Below are 22,180 nucleotides of genomic sequence, written 5' to 3'. Positions count from 1 at the left end.
TTTAATGAACAAAGTAAGAGCATATGGACTATCAGACCAATTGTGTGATTGGATTGAAGAGTTCCTAGATAACAGAACGCAGCATGTCATTCTCAATGGAGAGAAGTCTTCCGAAGTAAGAGTGATTTCAGGTGTGCCGCAGGGGAGTGTCATAGGACCGTTGCTATTCACAATATACATAAATGACCTGGTGGATGACATCGGAAGTTCACTGAGGCTTTTTGCAGATGATGCTGTGGTGTACCGAGAGGTTGTAACAATGGAAAATTGTACTGAAATGCAGGAGGATCTGCAGCGAATTGACGCATGGTGCAGGGAATGGCAATTGAATCTTAATGTAGACAAGTGTAAGGTGCTGCGAATACATAGAAAGATAGGTCCCTTAACATTTAGCTACAAAATAGCAGGTCAGCAACTGGAAGCAGTTAATACCATAAATTATCTGGGAGTACGCATTAGGAGTGATTTAAAATGGAATGATCATATAATGTTGATCGTCGGTAAAGCAGATGGCAGACTGAGATTCATTGGAAGAATCCTAAGGAAATGCAATCAGAAAACAAAGGAAGTAGGTTACAGTACGCTTGTTCGCCCACTGCTTGAATACTGCTCAGCAGTGTGGGATCCGTACCAGATAGGGTTGATAGAAGAGAGAGAAGATCCAACGGAGAGCAGCGCGCTTCGTTACAGGATCACTTAGTAATCGCGAAAGCGTTACGGAGATGATAGATAAACTCCAGTGGAAGACTCTGCAGGAGAGACGCTCAGTAGCTCGGTACGGGCTTTTATTGAAGTTTCGAGAACATGCCTTCACCGAAGAGTCAAGCAGTATATTGCTCCCTCCTACGTATATCTCGCGAAGAGACCATGAGGATAAAATCAGAGAGATTAGAGCCCACACAGAGGCATACCGACAATCCTTCTTTCCACGAACAATACGAGACTGGAATAGAAGGGAGAACCGATAGAGGTACTGAAGGTACCCTCCGCCACACACCGTCAGGTGGCTTGCGGAGTATGGACGTAGATGTAGATGTAGATGTAGATGTAGCATGAGATTGATGACATCATTCACAGCGTCGTCGTCATGCCGGTATTGCTACCAGAGGTGGTCACACCCCATACTGTGCATATTGACAGTTGTCAGAATGAGTGTACAAACCCTTTAAATTGGAAAAAAACGAACATTTTTGTCTATGCGTGTTGCAGTTGTTTATGTTCTGTATTCTGTACATTGTTTTTACTTTACAGTCACATGTGTACACTGTTTTGTGGCAAAATAAAAGCAACCTTGCAAAAATTCCGTTTGTTGCTCTAATTTTGGACATAAGTATAAATAAATCAATCAAACTAAAAACAAAAAAGTTGAATATGAAATCTCCCTGTTGCCCTTCATCCCTATTTCACAGAATATTGTGCACGAGTGCAAGAAAAGGAGAAACCCAGTTTTACATGAGTTATGATTTCTAATCCATGTTTATTTGTGGTTAGAAGCCTTTTCCTCTCGAGGAAATTTATTGTATTCGATCCTGGCATATGCTCAAGAGCAATAGATGTTAGGGATATCGGTCTGCATTTTTGAGAGTCCGCTATTTTAGCTTCTTATGCACGCGAGACACGCACTGTTTCTTCGAGTGGCTTGGAACTATGGACTGGGCGAGAAATTCTCCTGAAATGCAAACCAAATATACGGGCACTGTCGAAGAGCACTCTCTGTGTATCCAAATAGGGATTCATTCTATCTCGACCTGGAGAGTTCAGCTCTTTCAGGGGCTTTCAAACGCAAGAGATCCTGCTTCTGTTCCGGCCGGAGTGGCCGAGAGGTTCAAGGTGCTACAGTTTGGAACCGCACGACCGCTTCGGTCGCAGGTTCGAATCCTGCCTCGGGCATGGATTTGTGTGATGTCCTTAGGTTAGTTAGGTTTAAGTAGTTCTAAGTTCTAGGGGACTGATGAACTCCGAAGTTAAGTCCCACAGTGCTCAGACCCATTTGAACCTTGCTTCTGTGTCCTCCACACACTGTTCTTGTGTCAGTCAAAGTATAGAAAGTCTGTAAGATCCTCTTACGTGATTGATTTTATAAACACGAAATTTAAAACTTAAGCTTAATTTTTGCTGTTTGCTGTCGTCACGCCGGACTGACCTTATTATAGGGGAGAGGGATGCTGCGTTGGAATACTTTTCAGACTTTTGCCTTTATCCAGTCTTGTAATAGAAGATTAATACATATTCTTGTTCCGTTTGTAAATAGTATCATTCAGATGTTTGGACAACATGGTTGTGGAGTAACAGCGATTGATATAAAATTAACTTAGTATTAAGAAAACAGTCATAATCGCGTTTTTTATGTATTTAGAGCCGACTGGTTTCAGCCCATCGCAGGGACCATCTTTAGGGCGAACATACTGTGAAATTACAATATACAGGGTGGTCCATTGATAGTGACCGGGCTAAATATCTCACGAAATAAGCATCAAACGAAAAAAACTACAAACAACGAAACTCGTCAAGCTTGAAGGGGGAAACCAGATGCCGCTATGGTTGGCCCGCTAGATGGCGCTGCCATAGGTCAAACGGATATCAACTGCGTTTTTTAAAATAGGAACCCCCATTTTTATTACATATTCGTGTAGTACGTAAAGAGATATGAATGTTTTAGTTGGACAACTTTTTTCGCTTTGTGATAGATGGTGCTGTAACAGTCACAAACGTATAAGTACGTGGTATCACGTAACATTCCGCCAGTGTTTGACGGTATTTGCTTCGTGATACATTACCCGTGTTAAAATGGACCGTTTACCAATTGCGGAAAAGGTCGATATCGTGTTGATGTATGGCTATTGTGATAAAAATGCCCAACGAGAGTGTGCTATGTATGCTGCTCGGTATCCTGGACGACATCATCCAAGTGTCCGGACCGTTCGCCGGATACTGACGTTATTTAAGGAAACAGGAAGTGTTCAACCACATGTGAAACCTCATCCACGACCTGCAACAAATGATGCCCAAGTAGGTGTTTCAGCTGCTGTCGCGGCTAATCCGCACATCAGTAGCAGAAAAATTACCCGAGAATCGGGAAACTCAAAAACGTCGGTGTTGAGAATTCTATATCAACATCGTTTGCACCTGTACCATATTTCTATGCACCAGGAATTGCATGGCGACGACTTTGAACGTCGTGTACAGTTCTGCCACTGGGCACAAGAGAAATTACGGGACGATGACAGATTTTTTGCACGCGTTCTATTTAGCGACGAAGAGTCATTCAACAAAAGCGGTATCGTAAACCGGCATAATATGCACTACTGGGCAACGGAAAATCCACGATGGCTGCGACAAGTGGAACATCAGCGACCTTGGCGAGTTAATGTATGGTGCGGCATTATGGGAGGAAGGGTAATTGAACCCCATTTTATCGATGGCAATCTAAATGGTGCAATGTATGCTAATTTCCTACATAGTGTTCTACCGATGTTACTACATGATGTTTCACTGCATGACAGGATGGCGATGTACATCCAACATGATGGATGTCCGGCACATAGCTCGTGTGCGCTTGAAGCGGTATTGAATAGCATATTTCATGACAGGTGGATTGGTCGTCGAAGCACCATACCATGGCCCGCACTTTCACCGGAACTGACGTCCCCGGATTTCTTTCTTTCGGGAAAGTTGAAGGATATTTGCAATCGTGATCCACCGACAACGCCTGACAACATGCGTCATGCGCATTGTCAATGCATGTGCGAACATTACGGAAGGCGAACTACTCGCTGTTGAGGGGAATGTCGTTACACGTGTTGCCAAAGGCATTAAGGTTGACGGACATCATTTTGAGCATTTATCGCATTCATGTGGTAGTTACAGGTAATCACGCTGTAACAGCATTCGTTCTCAGAAATGAGAAGTTTACAAAGGTACGTGCATCACATTGGAACAACCGAAATAACATGTTCAAAGGTACCTACGTTCTGTATTTTAATTAAAAAACCTACCTGTTAGCAACTGTTCGTCTAAAATTGTGAGCCATATGTTTATGACTATTACAGCGGCATCTGTCACACAGCGAAGAAAGTGGTCCAACTAAAACATTCATATTTCTTTAGGTACTACACGAATATGTAATAAAAATGGGGGTTCCTATTCTAAAAAACGCAGCTGATATCCGTTTGACCTATGGCAGCGCCATCTAGAGGGCCAACCATAGCACCATCTGGTTTCCCCCTTCAAGCTAGACAAGTTTCGTACTTTGAAGTTTTTTCGTTTGACGCTTATTTCGTGAGGTATTTGGCCCGGTCACGATCAATGGACCACCCCGTATATCTAACTAACGACAAACTTTTTATAAGAGTGGATTTCGTAAATACAATGTTTTACCCGCTAGTCAACTGCTGGTGGCGCTACGTCTACCAAGGTGTGGCAGGAGACTGTAAAGAATTCACATATGCCTGGGTTTATATAGCAACCTGTCAGAACATGAGCGTAAGCAACGCTTCCAGCGGTGACCAATGGTAGAGGTCTAGGCTTAAAAATTGAAGTATAAATACAATTAGTGTTGAGTTAGCAATTTAAATAAACTATGTTCCTTTTAAAAAACACTTTTATATAAATAAACATAAAAAAAGTATGTGAAAAAACTTTTCGACGTCAAACTTATAAAAGTACGTTAGTAAGTTACCTTATCTTCATTCGTAATATACCAAGGTGGAAAGAAACAATTTCCTGTTTGTATTGTATGGACTTTGTGCTTATTTATATCCTATTTCTATTATTTAACAACCTAAGAAGTTTAAGTGTGCCACCTGTAATCGTATATACAGAGCCCTCTAGCCAGGTACTATAGACGCCAGTGCTGTGGTAGCGGCCCAACATGGCTGTCCTCTCTCCCACGATGTAAACTGTTGCCTAGTCCAGGTCCTATGGACGCTGTTGTCCTGGCAGCGGCGTAATATGGCTGCCCCATTTTGCCACCCTGCTATCCGTCGCCTAGGCAACGATAGGATCGATACCACACCTCGGAGGGAATCCATCGTCATAGTGCAGAAGATATTGGCAGTCTACATTGTATAGAGAGGCGTCCGCCCAAAAATACAAACATTTTGCTTTTATATTTAATATGATTGTGTAAACGATATTTAGTGAGTGACGATGTATTGGTTTTTATTTTAACAGATGTCGGGTGTCGCATTGCTGTTAGTTGCATAAAATTAATTCAGGTTTTATTCGAAAATTGTTGATTTGTAGCGTACAACAGTGGAATGCTGTTGGAAAACAAAGAAAACAACACAGATTAATTATACAGCGCTAGAAAAAGAAGATTCCTCAACAAAAAGTAGAATAATAAAAAGAAAAAAAAACGCAAACCCAAAAATATATCAAGCATCAATGCATTGCTTCGGAGAACTTATGTTTCTGTTATTCGTAAGCAACTTCCTCATTTATCAATAATGGGACGTAACTCTTGCCTTTGATCATGATGACGAACGTTCTGATGAGTATATATATACTTGTTATTTTGTACTCAACAGAACGTTCTTCATCATTATGTATGAATATATAAATACACTCCTGGAAATGGAAAACAGAAGACATTGACACCGGTGTGTCAGACCCACCATACTTGCTCTGGACACTGCGAGAGGGCTGTACAAGCAATGATCACACGCACGGCACAGCGGACACACCAGGAACCGCGGTGTTGGCCGTCGAATGGCGCTAGCTGCGCAGCATTTGTGCACCGCCGCCGTCAGTGTCAGCCAGTTTGCCGTGGCATACGGAGCTCCATCGCAGTCTTTAACACTGGTAGCATGCCGCGACAGCGTGGACGTGAACCGTATGTGCAGTTGACGGACTTCGAGCGAGGGCGTATAGTGGGCATGCGGGAGGCCGGGTGGACGTACCGCCGAATTGCTCAACACGTGGGGCGCGAGGTCTCCACAGTACATCGATGTTGTCGCCAGTGGTCGGCGGAAGGTGCACGTGCCCGTCGACCTGGGACCGGACCGCAGCGACGCAAGGATGCACGCCAAGACCGTAGGATCCTACGCAGTGCCGTAGGGGACCGCACCGCCACTTCCCAGCAAATTAGGGACACTGTTGCTCCTGGGGTATCGGCGAGGACCATTCGCAACCGTCTCCATGAAGCTGGGCTACGGTCCCGCACACCGTTAGGCCGTCTTCCGCTCACGCCCCAACATCGTGCAGCCCGCCTCCAGTGGTGTCGCGACAGGCGTGAATGGAGGGACGAATGGAGACGTGTCGTCTTCAGCGATGAGAGTCGCTTCTGCCTTGGTGCCAATGATGGTCGTATGCGTGTTTGGCGCCGTGCAGGTGAGCGCCACAATCAGGACTGCATACGACCGAGGCACACAGGGCCAACACCCGGCATCATGGTGTGGGGAGCGATCTCCTACACTGGCCGTACACCACTGGTGATCGTCGAGGGGACACTGAATAGTGCACGGTACATCCAAACCGTCATCGAACCCATCGTTCTACCATTCCTAGACCGGCAAGGGAACTTGCTGTTCCAACAGGACAATGCACGTCCGCATGTATCCCGTGCCACCCAACGTGCTCTAGAAGGTGTAAGTCAACTACGCTGGCCAGCAAGATCTCCGGATCTGTCCCCCATTGAGCATGTTTGGGACTGGATGAAGCGTCGTCTCACGCGGTCTGCACGTCCAGCACGAACGCTGGTCCAACTGAGGTGCCAGGTGGAAATGGCATGGCAAGCCGTTCCACAGGACTACATCCAGCATCTCTACGATCGTCTCCATGGGAGAATAGCAGTCTGCATTGCTGCGAAAGGTGGATATACACTGTACTAGTGCCGACATTGTGCATGCTCTGTTGCCTGTGTCTATGTGCCTGTGGTTCCGTCAGTGTGATCATGTGATGTATCTGACCCCAGGAATGTGTCAATAAAGTTTCCCCTTCCTGGGACAATGAATTCAAGGTGTTCTTATTTCAATTTCCAGGAGTGTATATATAAAAACTGTATTTTCATCAAAATTAGTTCTTTTGGTTATATAAAAGCGCAGAAGTTAGGTGCGATTAGGTAATTTTATTACTTACATAATGCAATTTATATTGTATAATGATGTAAAATACACATCGGACTATCTCTAAATGATATGCGATTCTAATTATGTGTAAAACATACCACAAACAAAAAAAGAGAATTCGTCGACTCCCATTCTCTCCTTTACACATTCATTTACGTTTCTTTCCCCACCAGGTCTACAAAAACCGCCGGTAATCCTGCCACGTCATTTATGTAGTTTCTAAAACCACCGAACCATAAATTTCGTAGAGTGCAATTCTAGCGATTTATAATGCACATTCCTTCATCCGATGCTAAGATCAGCTACTAGATGGAAACACCGATCAAGAAATGTGTTCACACGTACGCGATCCTCCACGTAGAACATTGTCACCTACAATTTAGCAGGTGACACTGCCATTACCGGCACTATGACTGAAGAGAAAAATTCAAATCAGGAACACTAAGTGACACATATCACTATTGCTTTTGCATCAGAAAATTTATATTTTATTTTGATGAAATCTTCTCGGGTTTCCATCCGGGTAGACGCAGTTACCCGGATGGAAGCCCGAGAAGATTCCATCAGCAGTATACACCGGGAAATCCTACATTCACATATATATTTTATTTTCCTTATCTGTTAACAGAAGGTTGAAAACAGTCATATGATTGCTCATAATAAAAGGAAAATCAATAACAAATAAATTTAAAAAATGCTAAACCGCAACACGCAAAGCAGTCTACATGTTACTCGTCTGGTTGCGACTGAGACGCCTTACACAGCCGCGCTCACCTGCATAAAGCGGCGCAGCTTGACGGCCGTGGCTTGGCAGCGAGCCCTGTGGCCGGCCTTGTCGGGGAACCGCTGGCGAGACGCCGCCAGCAGACGTAACAGCTCCGTCAGGCGCTGACCGTCCAGCGAAAACGAGAACATCTGCACAGCGCATGCCAAAACACACGCATCAGTTCCCACAGACTAGGGAACAATCTCCAAAAGAGGTACTGAAATTGTCACGAAACACGAGTAGATTTATATAACAGTGCTGCAACCAAAAACACCACAGGTAAAACCACCCGAGTTGCATTGTTCTGGTTAATGCTGACACGCCAAGCTGACTGTTGATGCTGTTATAAGAGGCGTGTTTTTTTAAGTAAGTACCGTTTTGAAAATTAAAAAAAGACGTGCTATCTCAATAATTTTATTTTTACATGAAAGCCTGTACCTCAGTCTACTTCTCTACATAATTTCCGTAAATATTGAGGCACTTGTCATAACGTTGTACCAGTTTTTAAATACCCTCCTCATAGAAGTCTGCCGCCTGACCTGTTAACCACTGCATCACTACTGTTTTGACCTCGTCATCGTCTTAAAGACGCTGACCGACCAGGTGTTTCTTCAAGTGCAGGAACAGATGGTAGTCACTGGGCGCAAGATCGGGGCTGTACGGAGCATGATATAGAGTTTCCCATCGAAAAGATGTGATGAGATCTTTGGTGTGATTCGCTGTATGCGGACGGGCATTGTCTTGCAGCAAAACGATGTCCTTGCTCAACTTCCATGCACTGTTGCTTTGATTCTGGTGTGACGTAGGCCACCCATGTTTCATCGCCTGTAACAATTTGGGGCTTAAGAAATCATCACTGTCGTTGTGGTACCGCTCAAGAAAAGTCAATGCACTGTCTAAACGATTGGTTTTGTGCACATCCATCAACATTTTCGGTACCCAACGTGCGCACAATTTTCGATAATTCGCCGGCCGTGGTGGCCGGGAGGTTCTAGGCGCTACAGTCTGGAACCGCGCGACCGCTTCGGTCGCAGTGTCGAATCCTGCCTCGGGCATGGATGTCCGTGATGTCCTTAGGTTATTTAGGTTTAAGTAGTTCTAAGTTCTAGGGGACTGATCACCTCATAAGTCCCATAGTGCTCAGAGCCATTTGAACCATTTTTTCGATAATTCAAGTGCTCGGACACAATGCCATACAAAACACTACGAGAAACATTAGGAAAGTCATCCCGCAAGGAGGAAATCGTAAAGCGTCTGTTTTCTCTCACCTTATTGTCCACTTCCTGCACCAAACTTTCATTAACGACCGAAGGACGCCCACTCCGTTGTTCATCATGCACCTTTGTGCGGCCATCTTTAAATGCTCTCACCCACTTTCTTACCATTCCATCACTCATAATGTTTTCTCCGTAAACTGCACAGATCTCACGATGAATATCGATAGCTTTTAGGCCTTTAGGACTAAGAAATCTTATAACAGCCCGTACTTCACAATCGGCGCGACTCACGACTATCGGAGACATCTTAAACACTCAGTACACAACGTAAACAAGGAACAATCAGACTGTAATGGCGTCAGTGCGCAGATTTCGTGTAAAAATAAAATTATTGAGATATCTTAGCATGTCGTTTTTAATTTCAAAACGGTTCTTACTTACAAAAACACGCCTCGTATGTATGTATGCAAAGACGAATGAAAGTTTGTACCAAAGCGGGGATTCGAAACTGCATCTCCTGCTTACTAGGCAGATTCACCAATCAGTAACCCACTCTCGCACAGTGACACTGCACAGCTGCATGGACTACCCAAGCACGCCATAATCCTCAGCCCCAATCCCCATACACAACCACGTGGTATTTCCCCCTTGAACTCCAACAGTATTGTAGAGGCTCTCCAACTATATTGGAACAAAACGGGGGAGCCTGCCTGAAACCCAGGTATATGTTCCTTAATCAAATGAAACTATATGGTCCTAGAGACCTTTTCAAGTCGCAAACATCTATGACGTATATATACAGACTGAAGCGACGAATGAAAATATGTACCAAAGCTGGGAATACCAAATGGGTTGAGGCGTCAATTGGAATTTGGATTGAGGAAGGTAGTCCATGCAGTTGCGCTAAGCTACTATGCCAGAGTGGCATAGTGGTTGTAAGTAGGCTGTTTAGGTTCTTATGTGTAGGCTGTTTAGGTTCTTATATTGGTAACGCCGCCGCCACGTAGCGCTCTCTGTATGAAAATCACTGGCTGTGCTGTGTGCAGTCTGTGGCTAGTTTGCATTGTTGTCTGCCATTGTAGTGTTGGGCAGCTGGATGTGAACAGCGCGTAGCGTTGCGCAGTTGGAGGTGAGCCGCCAGGAGTGGTGGATGTGGGGAGAGAAATGGCGCAGATTTGAAATTTGTAAGATTGGATGGCGTGAACTGCTATATATATTATGATTATTAAGGTAAATACATTGTTTGTTCTCTATTAAAATCTTTCATTTGCTAACTATGCCTATCAGTAGTTAGTGCCTTCAGTAGTTTGAATCTTTTATTTAGCTGGCAGTAGTGGCGCTCGCTGTATTGCAGTAGTTCGAGTAACGAAGATTTTTGTGAGGTAAGTGATTTGTGAAAGCTATAGGTTAATGTTAGTCAGGGCCATTCTTTTGTAGGGATTTTTGAAAGTCAGATTGCGTTGTGCTAAAAATATTGTGTGTCAGTTTAAGCACAGTCATGTATAAATGTTCAAAGGGGACGTTTCATGGTTAGCGCGTCTGCCTAGTGTACGGGAGACCCAGGTTCGAACCCCAGTCTTCGTAGAAATTTTCATTTGTAACTTCAGTTTGCATGAATACATCGTAAGTTTGAGACTTGAAAAGGTTTCTGGAACCATATAGTTAGATATGATGCTGTTAGAGCGTAAGGTAGCAGCTAGAACAAACAGCTTGGTCGAACGGTGACCGTGCACAATTTATCAGATGAACTGCGGTTAAGTTCCGTAGCGAAAGTTGGAAGAAGGAACAATCAGGAGAAGACTTTGTCGTTAAATGTTCATATCGTTCATAGGCTGTGACATCAGTTAGCTACACACAGATTTAGCTGTCTACAAAGTTCAGGGAAGGACAGTCGAGGCCTTCCAAGGACGCTGTCCACCAATTTTTGCTGCTACACACTTGAAAGGATAAGAGTGCGACTCTTTCAGCAGTTCCTGCACTGAATCGAAGGAAATTTATTTTTCGTTTATTTCTTACATCGTAATGTTGTACACTATGTGATCAAAAGTATCCGGACAATCAAAAGTATCCGGACACCTGGCTGAAAATGATTTAAAAGTTCGTGGCGGTCTCCATGGGTAATGCTGGAATCCAGTATGGTGTTGGCCCACCCTTGGCCTTCATGACAACTTCCACTCTCGCAGGCATACATTCAGTCAGGTGGTTTCTTGAAGAATGGAAACTCATTCTTCACGGTGTCATGCACTGAGGAGAGGTATCGGTGTCGGCTGGTGAGGCCTCGCACGAAGTTGGCTTTCCAAAATAACCCAAAGGTGTTCTGTAGGATTCAGGTCAGGACTCTGTGCAGGCCAGTCCATTACTGGGATGTTATTGTCGTGTAACCACTCCGCCACAGGCCTTGCTTGAATTATAAACAGGTGCTCGATCGTGTTCAAAGGTGCAGTCGCCATCCCCGAATTGATTTTGAACAGGGGGAAGCAAGAAGGTGCTTAAAACACCAATGTAGGCCTGTGCTGAGATAGTGCCACGCAAAACAACAAGGGATGCAAGCCCCCTCCATGAAAAACAGGACCTCACCATAATACCACTCACTCCGAATTTTACAGTTGGGACTACATACGCTGGGAGATGACGTTCACTGGGCATTCGCCATACCCACACCCTGCCATCGGATCGCCACATTGTGTACCGTGATTCGTCACTCGACACAACGTTTTTACACTGTTCAATCGTCCAATGTTTACGCTACGTCGTCTGGCATTTACCAGCGTGATGTGTGGCTATTGAGCAGCCGCTCGACCAAGAAATCCAAGTTTTCTCACCTCCTGCTTAACTGTCATAGTACTTGCAGTGGATCCTGATGCAGTCTGGAATTCCTGTGTGATGGTCTGGATAGATGTCTGCCTATTACACATTACGACGCTCTTCAGCTGTCGGCAGTCTCTGTCAGTCAACAGACGAGGTCGGCCTCAACGCTTTTGTGCTGTACGTGTTCCTTCACGTTTCCATTACACTATCACATCGGAAACAGTGGACCTAGAGATGTTAAGGAGTGTGGAAATCTCGCGTACAGACGTATGTCACAAGTGACACCCAGTCACCTGACCCCGTTCGACGTCCGTGAGCTCCGCGGAGTGCCCCATTCTGCTCTCTCACGATGTCTAATGACTACTGAGGTCGCTGATATGGAGTACCTGGCAGTAGGTGGCACCACAATGCACCTGATATGAAAAACGTATATTTTTGGGAGTGTCCGGATACTTTTGATCACATAGTGTACTCTCAAATTAACCAAAGGTTGTAGTCATCTCTAATGGTGTGCTTCCAAATGAGAAAGGCCTGCTACCTTTTCTCGACATGTTATGAGAAATCCATGAGTATATAGGAAATGCACTGACACTGACCTTTACCTCCAAGCCTTCAGTCAGTACCACCAGTCACCATTAAATTCGGTCTAAAGACTCTGGTTAAATGGGCTCGAACACTTTCAGACAACCAAGCCACTAACTCAGCGTTACCTGTGGTGTTCACATTTCATCAGTTTTTCAAGTTCAGTTTTACTTAAAATTGTGGCGTTTCGAAGATAAAAAACTTTATGACTTTATCACATGTTGAAAACCATTTTTAGTATGTTGTTTGTTGTGGTCTTCAGTCCTGAGACTGGTTTGATGCAGCTCTCCATGCTACTCTATCCTGTGCAAGCTTCTTCATCTCCCAGTATCTACTGCAACCTACATCCTTCTGAATCTGCTTAGTGTATTCATCTCTTGGTCTCCCTCTACGATTTTTACCCTCCACACTGTCCTCCAATGCTAAATTTGTGATCCCTTGATGCCTCAAAACATGTCCTACCAACCGATCCCTTCTTCTAGTCAAGTTGTGCCACAAACTTCTCTTCTCCCCAATCCTATTCAATACCTCCTCATTAGTTACGTGATCTACCCACCTTATCTTCAGCATTCTTCTGTAGCACCACATTTCGAAAGCTTCTATTCTCTTCTTGTCCAAACTAGTTATCGTCCATGTTTCACTTCCATACATGGCTACACTCCATACAAATACTTTCAGAAACGACTTCCTGAAAAATCTATACTCGATGTTAACAAATTCCTCTTCTTGAGAAACGCTTTCCTTGCCATTGCAAGTCTAAATTTTATATCCTCTCTACTACGACCATCATCAGTTATTTTGCTCCCCAAATAGCAAAACTCCTTTACTACTTTAAGTGTCTCATTTCCGAATCTAATTCCCTCAGCATCACCCGACTTAATTTGACTACATTCCATTATCCTCGTTTTGATTTTGTTGATGTTCATCTTATATCCTCCTTTCAAGACACTGTCCATTCCGTTCAACTGCTCTTCCAAGTCCTTTGCTGTCTCTGACAGAATTACAATGTCATCGGCGAACCTCAAAGTTTTTACTTCTTCTCCATGAATTTTAATACCTACTCCGAATTTTTCTTTTGTTTCCTTTACTGCTTGCTCAATATACAGATTGAATAACATCGGGGAGAGGCTACAACCCTGTCTTACTCCTTTCCCAACCACTGCTTCCCTTTCATGCCCCTCGACTCTTATAACTGCCATCTGGTTTCTGTACAAACTGTAAATAGCCTTTCGCTCCCTGTATTTTACCCCTGCCACCTTCAGAATTTGAAAGAGAGTATTCCAGTTAACATTGTCAAAAGCTTTCTCTAAGTCTACAAATGCTAGAAACGTAGGTTTGCCTTTTCTTAATCTTTCTTCTAAGATAAGTCGTAAGGTCAGTATTGCCTCACGTGTTCCAGTATTTCTACGGAATCCAAACTGATCTTCCCCGAGGTCGGCTTCTACCAGTTTTTCCATTCGTCTGTAAAGAATTAGCGTTAGTATTTTGCAGCTGTGACTTATTAAACTGATTGTTCGGTAATTTTCACATCTGTCAATACCTGCTTTCTTTGGGATTGGAATTATTATATTCTTCTTGAAGTCTGAGGGTATTTCGCCTGTCTCATACATCGTGCTCACCAGATGGTAGAGTTTTGTCATGACTGGCTCTCCTGAGGCCATCAGTAGATCTAATGGTATGTTGTCTACTCCCGGGGCCTTGTTTCGACTCAGGTCTTTCAGTGATTTTTAGTATATAGTCTACGAATGGCAACACAGACGCACAGTGTTCCGAAGGAGTGGCTGCTCATACCGTCGACTTGAGCAGACATTGCAGTAAAATCAAGAACGCCTGAGCAAGAGGTTGAGACTGAGATAGGGAAAAGGAAGCCCAGAATCGCTTATCTACCTTATGCTGGTCCAGTATCCGATAAGATTGGTAACATGATATACACAGTATTTCGGTCTCATCGACAGATGTATGTCTCCGAAAGGCGGCTGTGTACCACGTTCCGTTCGAATGTGGCGTGTCTTAAGAGGGGAGAGTAATACGGGGTATCCACAAATTAAGACTTTATTACCTTGAAAACTATGCTATATACTAAAAATGGTTTTCAACATGTGATAAAGTCATAAAGTTTTTTATCTTCGAAACGCCACAATTTTAAGTAAAACTGAACTTGAAAAACTGATGAAATGTGAACACCACAGGTAACGCTGAGTTAGCGGCTTGGTTCACACAGACGACTTCCTATACCGAAGTGCAACGAAATTTTCGAACACGATATGGAAGGCAACCACCGTCCCGGCCATCTATTTGGGATTCGCAGACGTCGTTTATGGAAACAGTGTTCGTTATAAAAAGGGCGGGGACATCTGTTTCAGAAGCCGATGTGGACGAGGTGCGTTAGGCGTTTGCAAGGAGTCCCACAAAATCGATGCGAATGGTGACCAAAGAGTTGGAAATGAAACGATGAACAGTGAACAATGTCTTATCAAGGAGTTTATTGCTAAGTCCTTACAAGGTGCAGCTGCTTCAGGCATTAAACCCCGCGGAGAATTCTCTGCGCGACCATTTTGCAGTGGTTTTGATAGGCAAGATTGACGCAAACAGTGACTTTTTGGAAAATACTTGTTTCTCCTGTGAGGCGACGTTTAATGTATCCGGCAATCTGAATGGCCATAACGATCGTATATGACGTTCACACTGTCCTCGTGTTACACATGAAATGGAAAGAGGCAGTCCCAAGGTCAATGTTTGGCTCGGACTGATGCACAATTGCCACATTGGTCCATTCTTTTTAATCGAGTCTGCTGTCAACGGTGGTGTTTACCTGGACATGTTACAAGAATGTGCACAATTGGATACCTGCAACCTGATGTCATACTCCGACAGGATGGGGCACCACCCCACTAATTGAACCATCCTCTTGATGCCTAAATATCTATTTCTAGATCTATCTATATGTATTTCTAGATGATAAGTTTCCGTATAGGTGGATGGGACGAGATGGTCTAATTCGATGGCCGCTACGATCTCCTGACCTTACACAACTATTCTTCTTTCTGTGGGGTTTTGCAAATGATCTGGTGTGCCGAATTAAGGCTAGAGACCTACAGAACTTGAAGGCACGCATTCGCATTTCATCTGAACGTGTCACCGTGGATATCTTGACACAGACGTGGAGAGAAAGAGAATTCCAAAACACGTATCTATGCCTCTAGAGGTGCACATGTTGATGCGTATGAAAGAGAAACAAAACTTAATGAGTTATCTTATCAGATGTTAAAAAACTATTTATTAATATCTAGTATAGTTTTTAATACCTTAAGAGGGGACGTTGATGAAAAACACACACTATTTCAAGAATGCACCAAATCCACAGTTTTGGAGATACGACAATGGAATTTGGAGATAGGGCAATGAAATTTTGTACCACGCTCCTTCGATTATATATATTCAACTTGTTTTTCAATGAAATTTGAAGTTTTAATTCCAAAAAAACAATGTATGTTCCTTTTTTTCAGAAAGCGTTAAAGAGATTTCTACAATAATTTCTCTGTTTCATCTCTTTATATGTTGTAAGCTTCTCTCATGAGGTTTTTGGAATAGGTCAAACAGGAGAACTTCATAATTTTTTTAATTATAATACCACAAGTACAATTTTAAATTCATACAAAATTCCAAGCTCTTTGCCCCACATCTCAGCTTTCATGCAGAATTTCAAAATTTACTCTTGAGACAACGTTTATTCGGTTTATAGAAATATGTGTACAAAATTTCTTAATTAAAGCATTCATAGAATCTGAGGGAAACGTACATAAACTTTAAAAAACAAACTTTTCAGGAAACGCAATTTAAAGTTCTACCTAACATTTTTCCTTATGTCACTTCTTCAGAAGGCAGCACATTTGTACTCTGGGTCGTGTTTCCTTTCAAGGCTTCTCTTCTGGTTTCTTGTTGTCTGTCTTCTTTCCTTTACCAGGTCTTCAATTGATTTTTCAGGTGCACAGACGCGCTGTAAATCTTTTTATCAGGATGTCTTGAGTAAAATTTCCTATCTTGATGCCCATTCTTCCTAATACCTTCATCCTCCCGACGTTCCCATCGTTAAATATAATAACTGCATAATAAGTTGCATATGAGTGAATATGCATATGCATATGAGTGAATTTAGAGACTCATTTGGATTTTGGGTTTTGCCATGAACACACTTTTTGAGAAGTGCAGGATTGGCCAGAAACCTGTAAGTGGGCTTGACCAGATCCAGGATACAATTTGGAAGCCTCTCCTTGTAAATGTAGGGACTGTTATCCCTCTGAGCTGGCGTGGCAGGGAGGCCGCGTCACACTTTTAATTAATTTTCAGACACTTCGGATGCGATTTCAACATTGAACTTTGGGAGTTTATTGTCTATGAGTTGTACTAACAAATAAAAAATAAATCGAAAATTGACATTTTTGGTCAATTTCATCAACGTCCCCACTTAAGTTGTAAAGACAATTTATGGACACCCTGTGGAACAGTTGCGGAGAGGTGGAAAGAAGATCAGCGACCACCCGATTAAAACAACCAATCAAGCCAGCTGTTGCTGGCAGCTGACTCGAACATAATCAGCAAATGAGATACAATGAGATCAGCGTCGTAATGCAAACGCTAAATTTCTGAGACAGTGAAACTAAGGAGTTTATTGAAATAAGTAAGTTGAAAGACCTAATAAACAGGGATAAGGATTTAAGTTTAAAGAAGTCTTGGGGTCCGGCAATCAATTTCTAGAGTCTCGCCAGCCATTATGTGGAACACAGCTGACAAGCGCGGAAAGAATGTGTGTTTCACTCAATATCGGTGCAGTATCTGGAAAACAAAAGAACATAAAGCGACACAGTCTGGCTGGAGTCCACACAGCGAGTACACGCAACAGTACAACTGGCAGAACCAAAAGAGGACAACTGGGTCGGTTGACGAGATGTTATGCAGAAAATGAATACAAGAACTCTGATGGACACCCAGAAAAACACATGCATCAACCACGTCGAGAAAAGCTGAGAGATAATGTGTTTTAATCTCTACTTACTAAGGAAGAACCATTAGGATTTAATGTCTCAGCGACGATTAGATCATTAGAATACGAAACGAAGATTAAGGTTTAACAGTATCGACCACAGGACCAGTACACATGGTGCTCTAGTTCAGCTTGACGAAGGACGGGAAAGGAAGTTGGTCACGTCATTTTCAAAGGAACAAAACTGGTTTTCACTTCCAGTTCATGGTTTTATCTACAGTCGTCAAAATATCAGTGTCTTAACCGCCGCGTCAGATTTCTCGGGTGAGTTACAATGTGGTTCATAGTGTGGGTTCCTGTAGTCATGTCCTAGTTCATGAACCACGGGCTACGTATGAGTGGCCAAGTAAGTGGTCCCGACAGTCGGGATACCAGTTAATTTGGAATAAGGCTGGGCATCTCGGACATATTCTGAGTCGTGGTCACCTTTGTGCTCATACGGCAAAGACTACCAAACCCATCGGTTAGTCCCTCAGCCGTTAGGGGTAAAACCCAATGGGACTCGGGGCAAGTAAGGCTAGCAACCTGCTTCCCTGGTACTTTAAATATGACGCTGGCAACAATCAAAGCAAAATGCCTCGGACCTTTGGAGGTGACGGAGTCCCACCTCTAACTGACAAACCAGGGACTCCTAAGATACGACTTGGCAAACAAATGGTAATGAGATGGGGAGCTATTAATATCAATGGGGGCTACTCTGGGAAGAAGGTAGAGCTGGCAGAGGCTGCAAGTAAGATGGGGCTGGACGTTTTAGCTGTTAGTGACATTCGGGTAAGGGGTGAGAAAGAAGAGGAAGTGGGAGAATACAAGGTCTACCTGTCAGGAGTCAAAGCAGGAATAGCACAATGGGGTGTAGGGCTTTACATCAGGAAAGAAATGGAACCCAGTGTAGTTGCAATAAGGTATGTAAACGAACGACTGATGTGGATAGATTTGACAGTGTCTAGTAAGAAAATTAGGATTGTGTCAGTATATTCGCATTGTGAAGGGACAGATCAAGATAAGATGGATAGTTTTTATGAGGCACTCAGTGATGTAGTTGTTAGAGTAAAGGACAAGGACAGTGTTCTGCTCATGGGTGATTTTAACGCCAGGATTGGAAATCGAACAGAAGGGTATGAAAAGGTTATGGGTAAATTTGGAGAGGATATGGAGGCCAACAGAAACGGGAAACAACTCTTGGATTTCTGTGCCAGTATGGGCTTAGTAATCACAAACTCCTTTTTTAAACATAAGAACATTCACCGGTATACTTGGGAAGGCAGGGGAACCAGATCTGTCATTGACTATATAATAACAGATCAGGAATTCAGGAAGGCTGTGAGGGACACACGTGTATTCAGGGGATTCTTTGATGACACTGATCATTACTTAATCTGCAGTGAAATTGGGATTGTGAGGCCGAAAGTGCAGGAGGTCAGGTCCATATGTAGGAGGATAAGAGTGGAGAAACTTCAGGATAAGGAAATGAGGCACAAGTACATAACAGCGATCTCAGAAAGGTACCAGTTAGTTGAATGTAGTCAATTACAGTCATTGGAAAAGGAATGGACAAGGTACAGGGACACAGTACTAGAAGTGGCTAAAGAATGTCTTGGAACAGTAGTGTGTAAAAGTAGGAGGAAGCAAACAGCTTGGTGGAATGATACAGTCAAGGCAGCCTGTAAAAGGAAAAAGAAGGCGTATCAAAAATGGCTACATACCAGAACCCAGGTAGACAGAGAAAGTTATGTTGAAGAAAGAAACAAAGCCAAACAGATAATTGCAGCATCCAAGAAGAAATCGTGGGAAGACTTTGGAAACAGGTTGGAGACTTTGGGTCAAGCTGCTGGAAAACCATTCTGGAGTGTAATTAGCAGTCTTCGAAAGGGAGGTAAGAAGGAAATGACAAGTATTTTGGACAGGTCAGGAAAACTGCTGGTGAATCCTGTGGATGCCTTGGGCAGATGGAGGGAATATTTTGAAGAGTTGCTCAATGTAGGTGAAAATGCGGTCAGTAATGTTTCAGATTTCGAGGTAGAATGGGATAGGAATGATGATGGAAATAGGATCACATTTGAGGAAGTGGAAAAAATGGTCAATAGATTGCAGTGCAATAAAGCGGCTGGAGTGGATGAAATTAAGTCGAAACTCATCAAATACAGTGGAATGTCAGGTCTTAAATGGCTGCACAGGATAATTGAAATGGCCTGGGAGTCGGGACAGGTTCCATCAGACTGGACAAAAGCAGTAATAACACCAATCTTTAAACATGGAAACAGAAAAGACTGTAACAACTACAGAGGTATCTCTTTAATCAGCGCTGTGGGTAAAATCTTCTCAGGTATTGTTGAAAGGAAAGTGCGAGTATTAGTTGAGGACCAATTGGATGAAAATCAGTGTGGGTATAGGCCTCTTAGAGGTTGTCAGGACCAGATCTTTAGCTTACGGCAAATAATGGAGAAGTATTATGAGTGGAACAGGGAATTGTATCTATGCTTTATAGATCTAGAAAAGGCATATCACCGGGTTCCTAGGAGGAAGTTATTGTCTGTTCTACAAGATTATGGAATAGGAGGCAAACTTTTGCAAGCAATTAAAGGTCTTTACATGGATAGTCAGGCAACAGTTAGAGTTTACGGTAAATTGAGTTCATGGTTCAGAGTAGTTTCAGGGGTAAGACAAGGCTGCAACCTGTCTCCACTGTTGTTCATATTATTTATGGATCATATGTTGAAAACAATAGACTGGCTGGGTGAGATTAAGATATGTGAACACAAAATAAGCAGTCTTGCATATGCGGATGACTTAGTTGTGATGGCAGATTCGATTGAAAGTTTGCAAAGTAATATTTCAGAGCTAGATCAGAAATGTAAGGACTATGGTATGAAGATTAGCATCTCCAAAACGAAAGTAATCTCAGTGGGAAAGAAATATAAACGGATTGAGTGCCAAATAGGAGGAACAAAGTTAGAACAGGTGGGCGGTTTCAAGTACTTAGGATGCATATTCTCACAGGATGGCAACATAGTGAAAGAACTGGAAGCGAGGTGTAGCAAAGCTAATGCAGTGAGCGCTCAGCTACGATCTACTCTCTTCTGCAAGAAGGAAGTCAGTACCAAGACTAAGTTATCTGTGCACCGTTCAATCTTTCGACCAACTTTGTTATATGGGAGCGAAAGCTGGTTGGATTCAGGTTACCTTATCAACAAGGTTGAGGTTACGGATATGAAAGTAGCTAGGATGATTGCAGGTACTAGTAGATGGGAACAATGGCAGGAGGGTGTCCACAATGAGGAAATCAAAGAAAAACTGGGAATGAACTCTATAGATGTAGCAGTCAGGGCGAACAGGCTTAGATGGTGGGGTCATGTTACACGCATGGGAGAAGCAAGGTTCCCCAAGAGACTCATGGATTCAGCAGTAGAGGGTAGGAGGAGTTGGGGCAGACCGAGGAGAAGGTACCTGGATTCGGTTAAGAATGATTTTGAAGTAATAGGTTAACATCAGAAGAGGCACCAATGTTAGCACTGAATAGGGGATCATGGAGGAACTGTATAAGGGGGGCTATGCTCCAGACTGAACGCTGAAAGGCATAATCAGTCTTAAATGATGATGATGATGATGATGATGATAATGTTACAAGTAATAAGATGTGGAGCACAAGCTCGGATAGAGAAGGAAATCAGAAGTTCCCTTTCCTAATGAACCACCCTGGGCAGGAGCCATTACATTTCCAATGCGTTAAGGCTATCGGTTGTGCCCTATCTTTGAAGTCTGCGTGGCGTTATCGCTCAACGAAATAACGCAGCACAGCGCGTTACCCATGATGTTCTGACCAGACGGTGTTCGACTGCCACCCTGTTGTGCACGTTCTACCGGTCTCTTTTTCAGTGGAAAAATTTGGTCATGGGGCGTTGCGGGACAAACAGGCCATCACTCGTGAGCCATTATGAATGATGACAACATGGATCCAACGTCGTATCTGTCATTCAAGCTCAGTTCGACTCTACATTTGGCAGGGTTAGAGGCTTCGTTGCTCCCAGAACCGGTACCGCTATGTATGAAGTTTCACACCTTTTATTCATCCAAGTCACCCACAAATTTACTTACGTATTCTTTCTGCAGTACTAGGGTAAGTAATATTCTTCCATTTAGTTACTTGCTGTCTTTCATTGTGTAGTATTAATGGCAAGTAGTGTACTCGCCATCACCATAACCATTTCTAGCCCTAATCAGTACTCCTATAGTTAACGATATCCAATGCTGCTCCAGTTTCATTACTATTTCTTTAGTCTACTCAAAATCCAATGTAATCTGTGTTAATAAAATTGTTTGTAGCTCAGTCCACAAAAGAACTACATCGCTTATAGTTCATAGATACATCCTAGTAATTTCTTGGGTTTTATGGAGGGCGTTGTGGTATGATATGCTTCTGTTCGTGTCTTCTAACTTCATGCTTGTATGAGATGATCCCCCTGTTCGAAAATGCATCACTGTTGCCCGTATGGAGCATCGTCACTTTCCGACCATCACCACTCATATATTCTTCGTCTTTTGGGTGGTGAGAGTCCAGCGTAAAGCTGCATTTCCGCCCTGAAGCTGCAGTTATCTACGCCTAAAGTGCTCTGCAAGTTATCAGTCTCCACCAGCAGTTACCCTCAACAATCTTCACAGAATTGTTTCTCGGTCTTCAATGGCAAGTTTCCGCAGTTCATCG

The 22,180-nt window shown here is 43.2% G+C and overlaps 1 protein-coding gene across 1 annotated transcript in view; it reads right to left on the bottom strand.

Annotated features, from left to right (window-relative positions):
• LOC126101413 (uncharacterized) overlaps positions 1-22,180 on the bottom strand; it is a 141,823-nt gene that overhangs the window by 101,870 nt on the left and 17,773 nt on the right. Inside the window, exon 3 of the mRNA XM_049912075.1 lies at positions 7,842-7,982. Within this exon, the coding sequence (XP_049768032.1) occupies positions 7,842-7,982 (141 nt within the window). The remainder of the gene's footprint in view (positions 1-7,841; positions 7,983-22,180) is intronic.

The sequence above is a fragment of the Schistocerca cancellata genome, chromosome 9 (genome assembly GCF_023864275.1).
Source record: "Schistocerca cancellata isolate TAMUIC-IGC-003103 chromosome 9, iqSchCanc2.1, whole genome shotgun sequence".
Classification (NCBI taxonomy): domain Eukaryota; kingdom Metazoa; phylum Arthropoda; class Insecta; order Orthoptera; family Acrididae; genus Schistocerca; species Schistocerca cancellata.
The sequence above is the reverse complement of the archived record's forward strand: the minus strand, read 5'-3'. Positions and strand labels throughout refer to the sequence as shown.